At 36.8% G+C, this 21,606-nt stretch overlaps 2 protein-coding genes across 3 annotated transcripts in view; one reads left to right on the forward strand and one right to left on the reverse strand.

Annotated features, from left to right (window-relative positions):
* LOC129267757 (uncharacterized) overlaps positions 1-5,607 on the reverse strand; it is an 18,419-nt gene extending 12,812 nt beyond the window's left edge. Inside the window, exons 1-4 of the mRNA XM_064104703.1 lie at positions 5,414-5,607; positions 2,508-2,775; positions 1,045-1,250; positions 249-579 (exon numbers count right to left, since the gene is read on the reverse strand). Of these exons, the coding sequence (XP_063960773.1) occupies positions 249-579; positions 1,045-1,250; positions 2,508-2,765 (795 nt within the window). The 5' untranslated portion in view covers positions 2,766-2,775; positions 5,414-5,607. The remainder of the gene's footprint in view (positions 1-248; positions 580-1,044; positions 1,251-2,507; positions 2,776-5,413) is intronic.
* LOC129268275 (ruvB-like 2) lies at positions 5,345-20,518 on the forward strand. 2 transcript variants are annotated; one of them, XM_064104706.1, is made up of 14 exons: positions 5,345-5,650; positions 8,107-8,286; positions 8,823-8,895; positions 10,310-10,439; positions 11,248-11,314; positions 12,180-12,286; positions 12,904-12,997; positions 13,246-13,369; positions 13,820-13,914; positions 14,759-14,877; positions 15,747-15,866; positions 16,440-16,569; positions 17,819-17,945; positions 18,417-20,518. In XM_064104706.1, the coding sequence occupies exons 1-14, from the start codon at positions 5,642-5,644 to the stop codon at positions 18,440-18,442; spliced, it is 1,401 nt and encodes a 466-aa protein (XP_063960776.1). In that variant the 5' UTR covers positions 5,345-5,641; the 3' UTR covers positions 18,443-20,518. The 2 variants fall into 2 exon arrangements, with proteins under 2 accessions (XP_063960776.1, XP_063960775.1); XM_064104705.1 differs by lacking the exon at positions 5,345-5,650 and adding an exon at positions 6,360-6,434.
* The last annotated feature ends 1,088 nt before the right edge of the window (positions 20,519-21,606 follow it).

Raw genomic sequence — 21,606 nt, forward strand, 5'->3', positions numbered from 1 at the left:
ACGAAAAGTCTATGATCAAATTTTAAAAGAAATCCCAATTTGCGTATTTTCTGAATATATAAATGAATAGAGTCTTTGATATAAAGCTAAAAAAATAGCCCAGGTTTAGGGTTAAATAAGAATTACTGCTTCAGATAAGCTAATTTTCATTATTTTTCAAGAGAAATTACTATCTGGCTATTTACAGGGAACCTTCCCTGGCGACTTATGGTTTTAGGTGGTGGCTCGCAATAAGTCTCATTACTTACGATATGGACAATTCCATTCATCTTGTCCTGTACCAGTCTTCCCAGCCCAGCCAAGTTAGCGGCACTCATCACATCACCCGTATCATCCTCCCCAAAGTACCAGCATCCAGGAGTCTGGAGGATGAGTCTATCATCCACTATGGTGCTGTCAGGTGTGTTCATCTCATAGTGTGGGTTTAGACTCGTTCCCAGCCACTTCCACTGTGTAATTCCCCTGTCTTTGTGAGTTTTAATGTAGTGGTTGAGGCTTGCGATGAAAGCTCCTGGGGCCTCACAAATATGAAGCGTATGAAGAGTTCCCGATTTCAGGTTTGAGTCAGGGATTAGGTGCCTACAAGCATATAAAGCAAAGGATGTTTCTTATTATTCAAGAACCAGAATGAGGCACTTTGGAGACAAGATACAAAAATGTATTTTATCTTGATTAAATCAGCACAAAATATATCACAATGGCCCAGCCGAGATTTATAAATTTAGCAATTTGATTTAGATATTTGATAGAAGAAAGCTACAGAAAAAGATTACATATCATTAAATATTCCGGCCATTCCATGCTTGACAGGACTTGAGAAGGGGTTTGAAACAAAAAAGACGAAAATATTCAGATTTTTTTACTTTGATCGGGCACTGTAAAATTGCTAGATTCATCTAATAAAGTACATTTTTATTTTACATTCCTCACATCATAACCGTATTAGGGCACGCACATTCATATAGTCCAGTCATGATTTGGAATGGTCACAAGCACTTTCGGGAGATTTACCAAAAGTAAAGATAGGCTACGCAGTTTTCCTACCTTGTTGCGAGTATCTCATGAAACTTGCACCAAGCCTGTGTACCAAGTTCAATATGAAATCTCTTCTTGAGTTCAGCCATGACCAGACCACCGCGATGCGTAGATGACGTATGATCGTGCCATTCTAGAATGTCCTTGTCACTAAGATCACCCTGAATTGACCTCAACCTTGACCCCAGGTCACTCAAGCATCTATTCCATCCATCCTGGCATTGAAAGAACAAATAACAGAGACTATTTTACATATGTTAGTAACCAAGGTCGAACAAAAATTTCTTGAATTCTTGCGAGGTATGATCTCACACAACCTTCACACCTTCATCAAGTAAAGACCGATTAGGTATACATGTTTCGAGTACAAAGGTTTTCAGTTTTCTTTCAAAAGAATTAAATGATGGACTGTTCATGTTTAAAAAAGGGGATTATTGTCTGTTTTCATGGGGAATTAGACATCAATCACATATAAATTACCAAAAGTAGAAAGAGAATAAGGCCCAGAATACATTCTGTAATACCATTTTAAAACTGCCCTATTGTAAACTCATTATCTCATTTTCTTTGGCCTGACAGTAGCCTGAGATTAAGCAGGTTTGGCCGAAAATTTTCTTGCTGCCAGGGTTGGGCTCAATTTCTTTCTTTAAATACAATTACTTAATTGAAGAAATGTTCAATTACAATTATTTTTCAATTAAATCACTTTTTTTTTTATTGCAATGACCAATTACTTTTGTCAAATACAGTTACAATTTCAATTACTTTCTATAAGTCATAAATGAAATCACTTTGTATTCTGTATGTACTAGCAATCTAGCACCACCTATTTCAACAATTCTAGGTTACAGAGAATCTGACAAGATGAAGGTTTATGTTAAAGAGCACAGATTCTGCCTATTACACTCTTTGAAGCTGAAGCAGTTGACATGAAAAGGGTCATTGAATTAAATCATAATTAAGTTTATTGTTAAGTAACTGAATGTAATTAAAAGTTATTGACAGTAATTGAGGTCAATGACAATTACTTTCCCTACAGATTTCAAATACAATTACAATTAAAAAATGTAATTAATTACGTAACTGATCAATTACCTTCACCAAGTTAGCTTTTCCCAAAAGATATCTCTGTTACAGCTATTTTCAATATTTTTCACAAAGTCTGGGGTCAGCAAATAAGCAATGCATGACCTATGAAAGCTGATGCCCATTGGACTTTGAAGTCATTTCATAGGGGGCGTTGCAAGAAAAATATTTGCGATCAATTGCAAATATTCTGTTGCAATTTTACAATTGATAGATCACCATTAGCTGTAGCAAATCAGATTAAACTTCTTGTTTCAAGGAGCAAATTAGCAATCAGTCACTAATTTGCAATTAACTGCATGACATGATTGATTTAGGGACCAAAAATTTACTTGTAATTGCTGGCAGGTTTCTTGCAACACGCCATAAGAGAGATCAAAATTTACCTGTGTTTGTGAATTAGATTCTGGAGCACTGCAGAATAATTGATCCTTGGATGGTAATCTCCACAAGGCATCATCAGTCTTCTGAAAAGTGAACGCCTTGTTGAATAATGCGTCAATCTCGCTCTGCCCCTCGTTTGTTCTCCCTTGACCTTTCATGTGACCCCTCTTTTTTTGACGATGATTCTTGCCACGCCCCCCTTGATGGGGACGAGACCCTCTATCTCCGGAGTGAATTGGGTGGTGATCCTGGCTGGACATCTTCTCAAACCTATGAAGTGATACAGATGAAAATTGAACTGCATTAGGGTAACAATGCAATTTTTGTTAATTTTTTTTAATCCCACTGATTATATCCTAGGGAGCGGAAGCAGGGCTTTCATTTCAGCACAGCTATTTTTTCTTCCCCTCTTCTTTTCCCTGTTTCCTAGCATTTTGTTTCCTTTTCTTTCACTTTTAATAGGGCAGGCCGGAGGGTGTGTTGACAAGAATCCCTCTGCCTTGTTCATAATCCTAGCAAACTCATGAACCTGTCCCTGCCCTTCGACTCGTATCAACCCAAGGTACTTATTATAAATGCCATATGGGCAGACTATCCTTTTTAAGTTTTTGTAACTCCCATTAGCACTAATGCAGTTTCACACCAGCCGATTACCAGAATACCTCACCACAGAACTTGCTTGCAAATGTCATAGTAAGTCCCTCAATCACGTTTCAAGGTCAGTATGCCCACCACTTTTCCAAATATCGTGACCGGCTGTATTTCGGGTTCCATGCATCTCGACGTCGTTCAAATTCTCAGTCAGATATTGCTTCACTTGGCTTTGCTGTAATTTTGATTTGGACTGAAGTTGGCAACCAAAATCATGCGCACATGTGGCGGCACACAAACGGGCTGGTGAGCTGCCGCATGCCACACGCAGGCCAGGCAAATCTTTTGGTCGCCAACTTCAGTTCATATCAAAATTATGGCGAAGCCAAGCCAAGCGAAGTCTGACTGAGAAGTTGAACAATAACGTCGAGATCGGAGCTAAATACAACCGTTCCTGAATGTAATATTTGGAAAAGCAGTGCCGGTGGTCACATTGACCTTGGAATATGTCACTGAGAGCCTTGCCACAACATTTGCATACAATTAACGTTACTGGTAGTGAGGTATGCATGCTGGTAATCTGCCAGTGCGAAACTGCATTGCCATTACCGGTAATTATATTATGGATTCTCAGATTATTCATTTCTAAAACATTTCATTTTGAAAAAAGTTTTAAAATATATTTAAAACACCAAATATCATTGGCATAATGATATAGTCCCCAAATCCAAAAATGGGGATTATTAGAATCACACCTACCAGAACGCATGAAAGTCACTTCCTTTCTCCAGAACACAGTCCCCAACTCTCGCACAGCTCGAGAACTTGCAAAATGATAACACACACAAATGAAACACACTTTGTTTGGATAATATACTGTTGGAGCTATCCCCACTGCGTGCCAAATGAAATGTGTATCCCATAACGTGGGGATTGTATCACGAGTATAGCTATACTGTTGGAACTGTCCCCACTGCGTGCAAAGTGAACTGTGTATCCCATAGCACAGGGACTGCATCACGAGTATACTATACTGTTGAAACTGTCCCCACCGCCGTGAAAATCAAACTTGATTTCCCGTAGAGTGGGGACTGTATCACGAGTATATAATAGGGAGAGAACCCAAGTGTAAGTGTGTTTCATTTGTGTGTGTTATCATTTCGCAAGTTCTCGAGCTGTGCGAATCTAATAATCCCCATTTTTGGATTTGGGGACTATATCACGATTATACCATATCATTATGATTTTTGTTAGATTGGATAGTTTTTGTTTGCTTTAAATTTGAACTTTCTTTCTTTTCTATCCTTCTTTCTTCATCCTTCTATTCCTCCTTGCCTTTTTTGTTCCGCCTTTCTTTATTTCCTATCTTTCTTTCCTGATCCTTTCTCTCCGTGTTCATTTTGCTTTCTTTCCTTCTTTCTCTTACCTGCCTTCTTTATTAAATTTCCTTCATTCTTGCTTTCCTTAAACTTTTCTTTGCTTCCTTCCTCTCCTTTTTCTTTTCGTTCTTTCTCCTTCCATTATTTTCTTTTTATTTCATTCTCTCCTCCCTTCATTCTTTCCTCCTTTCTTTAATTCTTTATTTTATTATCCCTTATAATTCTTTTCCCTTATTCTTTCTTTCCCTTCCTTCCTTCCTCCTTTCCCGTTTTTCTTCGTATGTTCCTTTCTTTCAATGAAGGAACAAAAATTATTTCCTTCATTCTTTCTTTCCTCCTCCTTTTTTTCCTACTTTCTTTCTCTCCTTCATTTTATCTTTCACACATTTATTCATCTTCCCTTCCTTTCTATATTCAATTCACAGATCGAATGATGGATACCATTTTTCTCTTTTAATTTTTATTCTTTTTTTCTAACTTTCTTTTATTTTTTCCCTTCACTTTGTCTTAGTTTCAGTCTTTCTTCTCAATTCATTTCTTTTCTGTCATCTTTTCTTTCTCTTCTTCATTCTTTCGTTCACCCGCCCTTCCAATTATTTAATATATTTTTCACAAGTCTAACACTGTTTATCCTTCTTGTTTAGACTTAAGTTGTTATGTTTTGTCGATTGTCCCGTATTTCATTTTGTGAAATATGGTCACCCTGCATAATTATGCCAACTCAAGATCACTCACGCTCAGCTCGCTCAAGTTGAAGATACTCGTACAACCCATGTGTTGGAACATGCGATGAAGCTTATGTGCAATTAGGATACGAGTATCAAGAAAATGTGTTATAACCCGCTTCACATGCGCCCAAACTAAATCGCGCACGCCAGTGATCGAGGCATTAAAATGATAATCCACATGGCCTGTGCGACTATCCCCAGCGGTCCTACCTAGCTCAGCTCACATTCCTAATCGATCTTGATACTTTGGCAGCTACCTAGCGGCATTCCTAAATTCACAGATCAGGCTCAGCTCTTGCTTTCAAAATTTACTATCACCTGGATAAAATTCGAGCAAGCCAAAAGCACAAAGAAATAGTCTGTCGAGCGGCAGGGAATTCCCCTTCGCACGTTTTTTCGGAGGTAAAGCGCCAGCTAGCGTTGTCATCACAGATCAAAATGGCAGCGGTAAGTTCGCGTGGGTTTTGTAAATTTGACTCGTAACTTGATGAAATAAATGACTCTGTAGCCTAATTGATTTGTTGAATTTTATTTGTTCGTAGGGATACTGAGGAGGATTATATACTAGTGACAGTTGAATTAGTAGTATTTGAATTCTTACTTTAATTGATTGACTTTTGCTCGATTTCAGAGCACAGTGTTTAAATTTTGTATGTTGTGCATGACAACGGATCAGCCGGCGCGGCGGCCTAACTCGGGACGACTCTCTCTCTTACTCTTAGCTGATCCCTCCACTATTTGGAGATTCCTAGGGTCCAAGGTAAACAGATATGTTCCATATACGCTGTCATTCTGGTTTAGGAGGTTTGAACCATGTCAGTACGGAATACATCAATTTTGTGGAGGAAAAAGAGAGATAATAGGAGTAAACTATTGTGTAGTTCCTTGGGCAAACAAGAGTGAAATGGTATAAGGGTGGCCTGAGTAAAGTCCAGTGGGTTGGCATTGACATATAGATCGACACATGTTGGGAAGTCCACAAGGCAGTCCTTGACTTTGCCAATAAACACTTGACGGAGATGGTCTAGCTTGGGACACTGCCCAGTAAAATGTTCCACAGTCTCGTCGGTAGATTTGCATAGAGGGCAAGTGCGGCTGGTTGATTTCTTCAGCGTGAAGAGACGACACTGTGTTAAGTAGGTGGCTGTAAGGAGTTGAGCTCTCACCACAAATGCTCTTCGTAAGACAGGAGAGAGTACACTTTTCGGGTACAGGAGTTTGGCAGAAGGAGGTATACAGTCTTGCCAGTACTTAAGAGATGGCTTGGAAAGGATTCCTTGACATGTGTTGTGTTTGGTCAGCAGGTTCACTTTGTAATTGACCAATCTCTTCCAAGATGAGTATACAGGAGGATTCGATAGAAGGTCACCGCTCCGCTGAAGCCGAGGCGAAGGAAAGCGGCTGAGCTGAGCGACAGAGCCGGCTCGGAGCCAAAAGTTACCAAGACAAGTCAAGAAAAAATAATGCAAGGAACTCAGGCTCATGAGTCATGTTAATCCAGTAAAAAAAAGAGGAGAGAAATAACTAACAAAGTAACAAGTATTGAAGTAACATGACCAACAAAGCCAAAGATAAAACAATTTGAATTTAAAACTCAGTCTCAGAATATTGTCAGAAGGGAAAAAATATGTTATGTATTATGTGTTTTTTTTTAAAAAGGCTTTTTCAAACCCAGCCCTTTTAACTTTGTTTGCCCAACAGTCTGTCCCTGAATGGAATAATATTAAACTCCCTCTTCATATACATGTCAAATACTTTTCGCTTGACCAGTAGAGGCGCACGGCCAATAATGGGAGACTCTCTCCAATAACAGGGGAGACAATCTCCCACATTGGAGACTTGCTTTACAAAAGGACAAAAGAAACAACACCAAAAAAACATGATTTTTTTCCACCCGAAATTTTGTCTCACTGAGCCTTGAGGTCAGAAGCCCATTTGTTTTGTGTGTGATTGACAACAAAAATCCTTATCAAAACAAAAGTAGACGGTGAAAAGGGGCAATTTTTCATGAGAAATCTGCTTATCACATTTTTATTTGCCGCCAAGCCCAAGGTAATCCTTTTGCAGCAAATGTAAACAAAGGAAATTGGTCTCCAAAACTGGAGACTCTGAAATTGGATACCCAAATTCTTTACAAAAGTCTCTGATATTGGAGATAATCTCCCACATTGGAGACAGTCTCCAATATTGGCCGTGCGCCTCTACTGTTGACAGCCTCCAAAAGCATGAAAAGCTCTTGCAAAATCAAGTTGAAATTGAAAATACCCCTCAGCTTACTCATAACGTGCGTCCAATTCTAATTTTATTTTCAAGGTAGCGCTGCAGAGCCCTTTGAAGATGATAGCAGATGATGATGAAAAAAAAAGATGATTTTAAAAGAGAGAGAAGAGAGGAAACAAAAAGGAAAGAGATCATGAAGACATGATAAAGAAACAGAAAAGAAAAGACGAGTAGATTCTTAAAGAAAAATATATTTTAAAAATCAACAAATAGAAACATTAAAATTAAATGGGAAAACAGAGAGAGCTCAAGGGATGGGGAAAAGGTGAACCTGATCAATAACGTTTTTTCTATTGAAAAATATTGTTGTTTGACTGTTTGCCATTAAAACTGATCAAAAAAAAATAAAAAAAAGTGTGGAGCATTCATCCATAAGTGAAAAGTATGAACCGTTTGTGACAGAAAACGGCGGTCTCTGCAATGTTGATTGTAGGTCTTGTGTTCTTTGTTATTTTGCTCGAATAAAAGAATAGAAAAGTAATAGTCCGAAAACGGATGTAAAAATCTTGAGTGGATACACTGCTGGACTAGTAACTTTGTATTCATGCAGTGGATGAGAGAAGACGAGAAGATATTTATTTCTTTTCTTCAATATTATTTATCATTATTATCTTCATCTGCAGTCAACAGCACAGAAGGTTCAGGAGGTTCGTGAGGTGACAAGGATCGAGCGGATAGGAGCGCATTCTCACATCAGGGGTCTTGGTCTAGACGATGCCTTGGAAGCAAGGAATGTGTCCCAGGGTATGGTGGGCCAGACGGCGGCCAGGAGAGCCGCAGGAGTCATCCTGGAGATGATCAAGGTATGAAAGACAACTGGGCCCTTTTACATAAGGGGTTGCAATGAACTGCAAAAACAGGTGACTCCGCCCAAGTCTGGGGACCAGAGAAATCTGTTCAAATTGGGAAAAATTCATAAAAAGATATTTAGCATGTTCTGGTGGGAATTAATGCTTCAAGTTAAGCGATTTTTCCACTTACATTGTAAGGTTGACTTGTGCAGATTCTGCTGTATGAATGAACCACTTTGATTGGTTCCAGGTCAGTGTTTGTGCAATGGTAATTGCTAACCTTCGTGTTACAGAGCCCAGGATTGATTATTGGCATTCAGCAATTTTTATTGATTGCAAACTTTTGTGTTATGGAGTCCAAAAAGGAAAGGCTACATAATATGATATATAAATATACTACCCAGGGAGCAAAACCCCACTTTTGGGGTGAAATTTGAAATGATATGATTTTAAAAGTTTCTTTAGGATCTACATTGTATTTTCCATGAAGGACCTTTCATGGGTGGATTAACTTTAATTACATGTATTTATTTATCCCCTTATTACAGGAGGGTAAAATTGCAGGACGAGCTGTTCTTATTGCTGGTCAACCAGGTACTGGTAAAACAGCTATAGCCATGGGTGAGTAGAAAATAACCATTCCTGTATTTTTAAGTCCAGGGGTCTAGGGGCCAATCACAATGAAGTTATAACTCTTCATGAAATGGGCTCTAGTTCAACTATTAAAGTCATAGTTTAATTCTGCTGAAATTATGGGAAGCGACAAATGTTGAATAATTTGTTTGCTTGTAGTGTGTGTTTAAATGAGATACAATTGTGATATCATATACAAAGAATTACAAATTTTATCCATATGTCACCTCCAGCGCACAAATGGCTAAATTCACACACACACAAAATATTTGATGAGGACATATGACAATGTGCTTTCCATTATTAATGATTATGATAGTATACACTGTAGGGACAGTGATTTTCCGCGATCGCGGAAAACGGACGGAATTTACGGAAAGGGCCTTTTGAAACGGAAAGTGGCATTTCAAACGGAAAATCACGGAAAACGTATTTTCCCTCAAAATAAACAGAATAGCAACAGAAATTACTCCAAAATCACAACAAAATGAGAATATTAAATGGCCACAAAACCCCAGAAAACACGATCTCACTTCGCTACTATCATGACAATTCACACATCGTGACTGCACTCGACATCAGCACACTCGATTGTACCCCGCACCGTACCCAGCCGGCCGGCCGGGTTGGGCTTCACATGCACACATATCGTTCAACTACACGGTCGTGTGTTGCTGCCCTCTACGTTTGAAGATGTAACAGCACGATATCATGGTCTTAAAATCCAAGATGGCAGATTGGCAAAAGCCGTTGACTGATGATAACGATGTCCAAAAAACCCCAAATTATCGATGAAATATCATTTCACCGTGAAATAATGCAAATAATGTGAAAGGTGAGGATGTATTCATGCTAAATGGGTTTGTAAAAATATTTTATGCACCCGCATAGATCCGATTAGAACGGATTCTACTGTGTTGTTGGTACAGTAGCAGATACAAATTTTTACCAGTGGGAATGTACGTGTTGTGATTTTGCTATTCAGTGTGTAAACGGAATTGTCACTTTTCCGTGTGTGCAAAGTCTATGGGAAAACGGAATTTTCGTTTTCTGACATGCTGAAACGGAATTTGAGATTTTCTGAAACAGAATAGGCAATATTTTGAAACGGAAAATCACTGTCCCTAACACTGCATTGTAGTTAAAGTCTGAAAGAAACTTGCCCAAAGAGAAAACTCCTGAAAACTATAAAGTACACAATTAATGAGAGAATTGTCCCTTCCACTTGTCAAAATTGACTGATTTGAGATGTCAGTAGGATGATTTACACATGTACGTACTACTAGTGATTTCAGTGTTCAAATGCTCATAACTTTCTTATTTTGAATTCTAATTTTCTCATATTTTCATTGGGTTTCAAGGGTTTTATTCTCCTTTCATTTTGAATACTTTCTTGAAACAGGTATGGCTCAAGCACTCGGTCAGGACACGCCATTCACAGCTATAGCCGGCAGTGAAATCTTCTCACTTGAAATGAGTAAAACAGAGGCTCTCACACAGGCTTTCAGGAGATCCATTGGCATCAGGATAAAGTAGGTTCAACACCCCTTTAAATACATTAAAAAGATATCTTCTACAAAGTCATAATATTAATACAGAGTATTCATCTATGTGCTTTACAAATATAGAGAAAAGTGCATATCATGGTATTACATGACTTGGTTTTCCCTGGGGAGTCATTTCATTTCATGACTATGTTACTCTCAGTACTCTCGTGTATTGATTTAGTCAGTCGAGCAAGTTTTTATGAAAATTATTTCAGGATGTATTTTTCTACCATCTCTATTACTACCAGGAAGACATTCTTTGGGATCACTTATTGCTGAATTACAGAACGGCATTAGTTGAATCTTTTGGAACTTATTAACAAAATGTGAAAAATTTGACCTAGTCATGAGTTTACAAAGAGATCATGTGCATTTTCCATAAAAGCCAACTTAAGCAGTGCTTATTTGTATTTTAGATTATATTTTCCAAGGTACTATTATTACATTGAAGGCACCATGACCTCTTTGAATAACAGAAGTTTTGGTGCTTTGCAGAGAGAGTTGAGTTGGGAAAAATAAAAACTCAGAAAACTTTGCACAATTCTAAAACACGGGGACATTGATTTTCTGTTCTTAAAAAATTGCCTTTTGTGTTTGAAAAGCTGTTATTCCATTTCCATGTCAAGTCAATGAATTCTCACACGAAAAGTAAATAACCAAAACGGACTTTCCGTTTTGATTTACTGGTACAAATGCATGCCTCTGATTCATTGAAAATCAAGTTTCGATTGATTGTTCTCTTTGATCAACAAACCCTATCCCCTGTAATGTGTGTTTTTTAAAATCTTTTTAGAGAGGAGACCGAGATCATTGAAGGAGAGGTAGTCGAAATTCAGATTGATAGACCAGCCACAGGAACGGTAAGTTCATCTATTATTGGAGGATTTTATGGAACTTTATTTCAAAAGTTTTCCTATTGTATCTTTTCACAAATATTGTGTGTGTCATAAGAAAAAAAATGCCTGTAAACAAGCTTCGGCTTGTCTTTTTGGTCCTAATCATTTTGCTATTATTTTGTTGTTATGATTTCATCCACCTTGTGGACATACTGCAGCAAAGTTATTAGTCGCATGTTAGTTTGTTTGTTGTATTATTCATTTATGTATTAAAATATCTTTGTAGACAATAACATGTTCAGGTACACTGTTTTTCAACCCGGTCCTGGCGAAATATTAAAACCAACAACATATATATCTAACAAAAAAACATGAGATAATTTAGTTAAAAATTAGGGCAGAAAACTGAGCCTTAAGTTCTGTGAAGAAGGTGTTGTTGAGGTTGCTGGTGTTTTCCGAGTATTATCTTATGTCTTGCATTGCTGAACCAAAGATAGATGGCAGAGAATTTCAGGATGGTGTTTCCTAAAGCTGTTTATCAGTTACGCACCTGTACTTGTGCTAAATTAAATCCCCATATTCTTCCTGTTTTTGATATTGTGGGAATGAATTTGCAACATACATATATTTACAAATAAGGGAAAAAAAGAGATCGAGACTGATGAAGCACCTATGAAACCTGTGACCATGCAAGCCATGCGTAAACTTATGCACTAGTAAAGAATAGCTTCATGACATAGCACCAAGAGTCCCTTTAAAAGCAAAAATTATTTTGAATAACTAATGAAAGTGCCTTGTCTCATGTATTACAAATTACTTTCTGTCTATCTTGTCTTTTCACAAACACTTTACATGTCTTTACAATTTTGCATTGTGTATGTTCTTACAGGGTGCCAAGGTTGGGAAGTTAACTCTCAAGACGACAGAGATGGAAACAGTTTATGATCTTGGAACCAAGATGATTGAATCACTCACAAAAGAAAAGGTCCAAGCAGGGTAAATATGACATTTATTTTTTATCTGCTTTCAGTTTAAGATGCCTACAAAGTGAAATGATACTTTAAACATGGAGGAGACAGTAAGTAAAGCATTAAAGCAGCTTTATAAAGAGATGCCGTCTGGCTACAATGGAAGTAAAACGTGTACATTTGAAAAGCATATATGATATGAAAGTGCTCCATTTGCAAGCAGAGCAGTTGGGACGAAGTCGTAGCCAAAGCATAGCAATTGATTTTACAGTTTCACACAATAACCAATGCGATTATTCAGTAATAGTAGCCCTAGGATCAATCCTTGAGTTTTGTGCTACAGTGCCCTGGAAGCTGGTGTTTGATCAGTATTGATCTTTATCTGATAACTTTCCTTGGTGTTGATTGGCTAAAAAGCACAGGTCTCTATTAATTTGATGATGTTACTATGGTAACTCTCAGATAAATGACATTAGTGCTGACAATTTTCATCAAACATCAGTATTGCTATTACTGTAATAGTTTTATTATAATTTATTATAATTCTAACGATCAGTAGAATAATTATGTTATTGTTGTTATAAATGTTATCATTATTGTTATCACTATCATTAAAGAATATCATTTCTTTTTCTTTATCTGCAGTGACATCATCACAATAGACAAGGCTACAGGTAAAATCAACAAACTTGGAAGGTCATTTACGAGAGCCAGGGATTATGATGCCATGGGACCTCAGGTAAAAACACTATTCTGAAGTCCAGTTTAATTCAGGCTACAGTCTATCTCATGCTAAATTTATAGGTAGCTGAAATTGTAAACATTTTGTTTACATTTTATATTTCTTATGTTCTCTTCATTCCCCATGTTGAATTGTGAAGTGCTGAGCCTCGTAATTTTGGGGAAATTATTCCCAGATGGTTAGGAATGATTCAAGTGTCAAATGTGGTGACAGAATGATTGGTATTTAATTTTCTTTTCTCACAGACCAAGTTCGTCCAGTGTCCCGAGGGTGAACTTCAGAAGAGGAAAGAGGTTGTTCACACGGTGACGTTACATGAGATAGACGTTATTAATAGCCGCACGCAGGGATTCCTTGCTCTGTTCTCAGGTGCGTTCACACTCGTGATGGTCTATTCACACATTGTTTTTAACCTTTTAGGCCCGAATTCACAAGGGTGGTTTTGAAAAACTCATTCATTCAAAACAGTGGACTCATGAATAAAATAGCGTACTTAACCATGGCAACAGGCGTCAATTTGGCAAACTGTGACAAAAGCGCACATCAGCATCGAACATTTTTTAATATACGCGGTAAATAAGCGTAATTTACACAGGAAATATGAATAAATCATGGGTTCAACTGATGTCATTAAAAACCACCTTGTGAATTCGGGCCTTAAAGTTTGATCTCATTGAATGTCCTTTGGGGTAGAAAATAATTATTCATTCGGGGCATTTTTTTCGTCGCTTCACATAGAGTCATTATATCATAATATGATATGTACTGTTTATGATTTATGTGAATTCTTATGTTTCTTGTTGTCTCTGTTTGTTACAGGAGATACTGGTGAGATCAAACCAGAGGTCCGAGAGCAGATCAATGCTAAGGTTGCTGAATGGAGAGAAGAAGGGAAAGCGGACATTGTACCAGGGGTAAGACCACTACTTCAAACTTGTTTTTTATTATACTCAGTGAAAATAGACAAAAGTATTGGTGAAAGTTTGATGAAAATCCATTAAAGAATAAGATATATTTATGAATTTTTCAAGTTTTTAATTTGTGAAGTCACATATTTTATATTTGTCCTTTCTTTGGTATAAACTGGTTTTATAAATAATTGAATTTCAGGTTTGATCAGAATTTACCTGTACTTTTAATTCTTTTTCTTAATTGTGCAAATCTTTATTTTGAGGCCAAATATTATTTATATCATCATAAACCCGAAAGTCTGTACTTTCTCACAATATCAATCTTGAATATACGGTATATTTTACCTGAAATCAATACTTACAAACTATTACTTCTACTACTTCTACTACTACTACTACTACCATTTTGCTGCTCTCCAGGTTCTATTTATTGACGAGGTCCATATGTTTTGCATTGAAAGCAAAGCTCTTACAATATTTTAATCCATTGGTACTATCTGATGATGTGGTCCATATATTTTACATTGAAATTACTGTTTATCATCTATTTTAATCTCCAGGTTCTATAATTTATTGATGAGGCCCATGTGTTAAACATTGAAAGCACTGTTCATACTGTATTTTAATCTGCAGGTTCTATTCAATAAAGAGGTTCATATGTTAGGTATTTGAAGCATTGTCATACTTCATTTTAATCTTGAGGTTCTATTAATTGAGAAGGTTCATACAATATGTTTTATAGTTAAAGCACTGTTCATACTTTATTATAATTTTCAAGATCTATTTATTGATGAAGTTCATTTGTTTTGCATTCAAAGCAATGTTCATATTTCAATTTATTCTGCAGGTTCTATTTATCGATGAAGTCCATATGTTGGACATTGAAAGTTTCTCCTTCTTGAATCGAGCGTTGGAAGACGACATGGCCCCAGTTCTTATCATGGCCACAAATAGAGGTATCACAAGGTAAGTGCGGTAAACGAAGAATTGAGATGGAACTCAAATCAACCTCAGCCTAAAATTGATTACAAATTGTTTAATTACAGGGTTCCCAGCCCATCAGGGAAACCAGGGAAAATTATTTTACTTTTTTCCAGTCAGGGAAAAGTCAGGGAATTTGATTTTTAAAAATACCTCAAATCAGGGGGAAATGCCTCAAATGAGGGAAAAATCAGGGAATTTTGATCAGCCCTAAAGTCGCAAGCATGGTAGTCAGTCAGACTCTGTTATATTTTGTTGCATATCAAAACAACATCCATTGAATGACTGGTTATGATGGTACTAATTAGTTTTACATTATTGTTTTTACACTAATAATACATGTAATTCACTGCAACAACTTAGAAAACATGCAAAACTGGGAATGGGATTAAATAATTATCAGGGAATTTTTAAACTTCATCAGGGAAAAATCAGGGAATTTTGTTTTCTTGAAAAGCTGGGAACCCTGAATTAAGAGATAGGTTCTAAGGTCAGTCATCAGCTTTTGCATCTCAAATTTGCATCAATTTATTTTCTTAAAATAGCCTTAAAAACGGACATACTGAAGCTTTTCGACATGCACTCATAATTGATGATTAAATAATTATAAAATGAAGTACACTGTATGAACAGTGCTCTTAATATCGAGCACATGAATAATTTTCTATTTAATTCATACTTTGAAACAAATAGATATGGGTATAACATTACATGTAGCTGAAAGGTATGATGGCAATATTTTGAATGAAAGGTTTTTCTTTGTTATGTTGAAGTCTTTGAAAGTGATTTTGTAGTTTTCATCATTTCATAAGCGTTTCATTATTATTTCGCTTACTCCCTTGTTTATTAAATAGAATTCGAGGCACCAGCTACCAGAGTCCACATGGAATCCCGCTAGACTTGCTGGACAGGCTTCTCATCATCTCTACATCAACGTACAGTGAGAAGGAGATGAGACAGATCTTAAACATCAGGTAACAAAACTCCTGGGAGACAAACTAGGACATTTTTTTATGCTAATAATAGTAATAATAGTATTGTGCGTTTATATAGCGCTTGATACATGGAACGACATCTCTGAGCACTGCACATATATATTATTACCCAGGTCATCAGATCCTGGCATGCCCACACATCATGTGTTCACTTTCTCCACTCCCTGGGTAGCATTCTAACAAGGGTTTGAAGACATACTACATAGGCTTTGGCATCTTACTGGGTATCCACCAGTTTTTATTCACCATCAGTTTCGCTCACCTATTTCTTTCAGTGACATGACATTTGCTCTGGCAGCAGTTGCTCCTGGCTTTATTTCATATAAGATATAGGGTTAGGGTAAGGGTTGAGTAGGGTTTTATGTTGGGTTTAGGGTAGCGTATAGTGTTAAATCCAGGTTTGAAGTTGGTCATTCCTTTTGTGTGTGGAATTTATGGCCGAGCAATCGTCATCATTTCTTTCATCTATTTCTTCTTTTGCATTCTTCCATCAATTTTTATTCTACGATCAACTTTTATTCTATGTTCATTTTTTTTTCTACTTTTGGTCAGATGTGAAGAGGAGGATGTCGAGATGTCCGATGATGCGTTGACCGTCCTAACAAGGATTGGGCTTGAGACGTCGTTGAGATACGCTATTCAGCTTATCACCGCAGCAAACCTAGTCTCAAGGAAAAGAAAGGTAGGTCATACTTCTTCATTGTTCATTATGTAGTGCCCAAGAATGTTCTGTAATTTATTTGGTTCAAATCAGGTCACATGGCATTTAGTGTATGTGAGACATATTCGCTATTCAGCTTATTACTTCAGCAAACCTAGACTCAAGAAAGATAAGTTATACTTCTGTATTGTTAATTAGACAATGTCAGAGTATTCTGTCATCTGATTGGTAAAAATCAAGTCACATGACATTCGTGGACTTGATATATCGTCGGCGGTCATCCGAACCTTCGTATGACACATACGACGGTGCAAACCTATTTCAGAGAAAATCAACTGCAAAGTTTACTATAATTTTCACACTTAGTTCTCCAGCCTTACAACATATTCATTGCTAGAAAAATACATGGTTGGAAAGACCAAGACAATTGCTTGACATTGGTATCCTTATTTTAACATAAGACCAAGGATCAGAGAAAATATCGCAAAATACCTACATGCATGTAATTTCGGTTTGAGCGGCTTAGATTTTCCCTGTACAAAAAGGCCATAGGGAAAAAGCGATACGTTTTAACTGACCGCGATTTCAATACGCACGATCAGTCAAAACGTTGTATCACTTTTTCACTTGCAAAGTCAATGCAGTGCCGATACGATGGTTTGGCTGACAGCGTGCATTGAAATCGCGGTCAGTCAAAACGTATCCTTTGTTGACACGTTTCATGTCGGGTTTGCGCATTTTATCAAAAATTTGTATGGCATCACCTTGAAAATCCCCTCATATCTCAGAAACTAAAATAAATTGCTGCCTAGAAATTTAGTTATGAATAGAATAGGACTTTTACCTTCATTTTCTGCAAAAATCCCAAAATCGATTGTTTGGCCAAAATTGACTGATAAGACGGTTCGGAGAAACGCTGACGATATCATCAAGATACAATATTCAGCTTATCACTGCAGCAAATCTTGTCTCACAGAGAAGACATATGTTTATACTTCTTTATTGTTAATTATACAACATCGAAAAATATTTTCTGTAGTCTGATTGGTTCGAATTAGGTCAAATGACATTCAGCGGAATTGAGATATCACTGAGGTGCATTTCTGAAGTGTAAGGCGCAGCTAGTATGTCGAGGCCTAACCATATTGCAGAATATGATTAGTTCATAAATGAGGGAAAGATTAAATAACTTTGGTATTTGCCTGTTGTTGTCTTTAGGGTACTGAGGTAGAAGTAGATGACATTCGGTATTTGTTTGTTGTTGTCGTAGGGTACTGAGGTAGAAGTAGACGACATCAAGCGTGTGTATTCACTGTTCTTGGATGAATCAAGATCGACGCAGTTCTTGAAAGAATATCAGCAGGACTTCATGTTTAATGAGATGGACCCAGCTGGAGGTGAGATTCTTTGTCATTCATACACAGGTTGGCGATGATGGTGGTGGTGATGAAGAGGAGGGTGATGATTATGATGGTGGTGTAGGTGTTGATGATGATAATGATGGTGTTGGTGGTGGTGATGAAGATGATGATGGTGATGATGACGATGATGATGATGATGATTATGATGGGGATGATGACGACGATGATGATGGGGATGATGAAGATGATGATGGGGATGACTATGATGATGGTGGTGATGGTGATGATGATGACAATTATGATGGGGATGAAGATGAATATGATGATGATGACGATAGTGATGGGGATGGTGGTTGTGTTGATGATGCTGGTGGTCATGATTTTCTTGATCATGGTGGTCGTGATGATGATGTCAACTACAATAGCTAAAACTTATATGTATGCACATGTATCCCATTTGTCAAAGTAATTTCTTTTGTCTTTTTTTTTCTTTCGTTTGATTCACAGATAACGATGACGAGATGGAAACATGAGAATATCTATTCAGTCCCCTCCTTTTGTCTGCAATCATCTATTTATTCTCTTCATGCTTGGAGAATCATCTCGCGGAAAAAAATCCTTAAACCCTCATCCACATTGCTACCCAGGGAAGCTATGAAGTTGTAAAAACCACAAATTTCTTGGGCAGGAAATATTTTGTGACAAATAAGTTTGTGACTTCTGGGGCCCGTAACACAAAGCTTAGCGAAGAATAGGAAATATGAAAGAACACTTCTGATTGGTTCCTAGCCGGCACTTTGAACCAAATGCACATGAAACATTGATCTTGATTGGTCTGTCGATTTCGCGATTGATCGCTTACCTTTGTGTTACGGACCCCTGAAAAGTGACGTTTTTCTGTGGTGGAATTATTGCTTGAATCTGTTCATGTAAGGACCATTCAAGTACGTGATGTTTTTTTAGCTTTCATTTAGACTCTTGTTTAGTAGAAGAGCAATTCCGTAAAATAATATTTTAGTATGTCTGACCTCCATTTTCCTCAATTCCTTCTTCTCTTAAAGGCCAAGTCCAGAAAATTGTTGATTTGAATCGATAGAGAAAAATAAAACAAACATAACGCTGCGAATTTCATCAAAATGGGATGTAAAATAAGAAAGTTATGACGTTTTTAAGTTTCGCTTATTTTTCACAAAACAGTTCAACGCACAACTCCGTGATATGCAAATGAGAGAGTCTATGATGTTTATCACTCACTATTTCTTTTGTTTTTTATTGTTTGAATAATACAATATTTCAATTTTTACAGATTTGACAAAAGAAGGACCAACTTATCAGGGAGTAATGAAATTTTGTTTCACATGATAATGGGGAGAAAATTAGAATTTTTCATATTTCATATAATAAAATACAAAAGAAATAGTGAGTGGTTGACGTCATCAGTCTGCCAATTTGCATACCGTACAGGATGTGTAGATAACTGTTTTTGTGAAATTAAGCAAAAGTTTAAAATGTCAGAACTTTCTTATTTTACATCCGATTTTGATGAAATTTTCAGTGTTTTGCTTGTTGGATTTTTCTCCTTTTATTCAAATTAACTTTTTGGTGGGGTGGACTTGTCCTTTAAGGAATACTCAAGCCAAGATAATTTGAGAGCATTACACCTTTTATGAAGCACAAAATGGAGACGAATACTTAATGGAATTGTCCTGAGGAAGTTAGTGCAAGGCCAATGCTTTCATACATGTAGTTGGATTTACTTTCAGAGACCCCCTCCCTGTTTTTAAGACTTGTTCAGACATCTGCTGACAAACTCCCACAATAATCCAAACAAGATTTTTGTTCAATGCATTTTCATGGCAAGAAAATTTTAATGACTAGGGCAGAAGTGCCAACCATTCACTTTGTGGCATATTTCTTTTTATTTTGCTATGAAAATGCATTTCCCTTTTTGCATAACAATCTTCCAAGTTCTTATCAGAGAGGTTTTGTCCAAAGCAATGGAGTATATGGATGCAAGAATGATCCAAGTTCAGCTCTTGGCCAAATTACTCATACATGAGCCCATCCGATGTGTAAATTGTATCCCAGAATATGAAAGGAAACCGACACAATCATTGGACATTGCACAAAACCCTTTTTTTTTTTCTTGATTTATTAAAAATGAATTAGTCTTTTTTGCATTCATGTACTCGATTATGCAAAATTATGTTTATTTACAAGAATGATAATTTTTCTAGCCTTGATGCTTTGTGCGTGTTCACATACAGGAATAGAAAATATAGTTTGAATTTAAAGTGCTTTTTTGAAATCATGTCATTGCCTCTTCTCACGAAAGTAGACAATATCTTGCAAATATGACACCAAATCATCGATATCCATAGGCTGGATAGAGCTAGAACGCTCACTTTTGAGGCCCCAAAAAGTTCCCCAAAATGCTACACTTTTTTCCCATGCTTGTGCAAACGATTATTTTTGTCTTCACATGTAATTTGTACTACATGAAATCCATATACTTCTTTGCTAGCATTGTGAAAAATAATTGTATATTATTGTCTTTTGCAGTTTTCTTTGCATTCCATGGTAATAAAATGTGCATATCAATTTGTTAATGAAAATGTGTCAGAGTATTATATATGTACATATGGTCTATAGTATTATTTTTATTATTGTCATCAAGCAGCAGCATAATTTAAATTCAGCCTTATGCTTGTTTGATTTCTCTATCAGCTTTTATTTGGGGTTGCCTTAACCCTAAAATGGCCGGGGGGGGGGGTTCAACCCCCCCCCTTAACATTTTCTGCGATCATTCCGCCGCGCGAAATTTTTTGACCGCGCCACTCGCAGAGTTTATACTTTTAAGTCTCGCGCATCTTTTGAGACCAAATTTACGACGCCCGGGTACGCAGTTCCGAAATTAGGCAACATTTTGTAAGTGCATGTCAGACCAAAAATTGTTCCAAAACGTGATTTTGTGTACAAAGTCAATGCAAATTGAGTTTTCTCATCTTATTCATAAAGATATGATTATTTTTACTTTAAAACAGCTGAAAGCAATTGATTTTAGCATAATTATGCTTCAAAAAGGTTGTGCAATAAATCTGGTTAAAAAAACAAAGAAAAATAAAAGGTTGAGAAATACATAAGAAATTCATAAAACAATAAAATACATAAGAAATTGATTTCCATACCGAAGTTTTTTTCAATTGCCATTGTTAAGAATGCTACAAAGAATATTTTTACCAAAAATTAGCATTCTAGGAGCTTAATTTAGTGAATTAGAGCAAAAAGTATGATTTATGCATAAATTAGCATAATTCGTATAAAATAAAATCTAATTATTTTGGAAAATTTTACCATACAGCCTTGTAGATTACATCGCACACTACCAGCGTGCAAATTTTTGCGAGATCTCAGAACAGCCAAAAAAGCCCGGCCTAGTTGGGGTTAAAGGCCTGGTCCCACTGGCCGACGGACACGAAACGTATTCATAACGGATACAGCGGACAAGCAAAATTTTGGGGTGGCTCCATCCGATTTCATCCGCTCCAGACAATGGACAAAATGGGCGAACAATGAAATCACAGTTGACGGATGCTTGATGGATATAGAGTGTATGGAACACGTATGCAAAGAGTACACAATGGATACATAACATTTTCAAACTAATGGCAAGATTCTTTTCCATTGTACATCCTCT

The sequence above is a fragment of the Lytechinus pictus genome, chromosome 9, assembly GCF_037042905.1.
Source record: "Lytechinus pictus isolate F3 Inbred chromosome 9, Lp3.0, whole genome shotgun sequence".
In the NCBI taxonomy this organism is placed as follows: domain Eukaryota; kingdom Metazoa; phylum Echinodermata; class Echinoidea; order Temnopleuroida; family Toxopneustidae; genus Lytechinus; species Lytechinus pictus.

Bases quoted from the DNA above. Each gene is read 5' to 3' on its own strand.
- LOC129268275 (XM_064104705.1), top strand. From the start codon at position 6,375: ATGCTCTTCGTAAGACAGGAGAGAGTACACTTTTCGGGTACAGGAGTT. The intron at 12,287-12,903 runs GTAAATATGACA...CTTTATCTGCAG, and splicing joins AAAGAAAAGGTCCAAGCAGG to TGACATCATCACAATAGACA. The intron at 15,867-16,439 runs GTAACAAAACTC...ACTTTTGGTCAG, and splicing joins AGACAGATCTTAAACATCAG to ATGTGAAGAGGAGGATGTCG.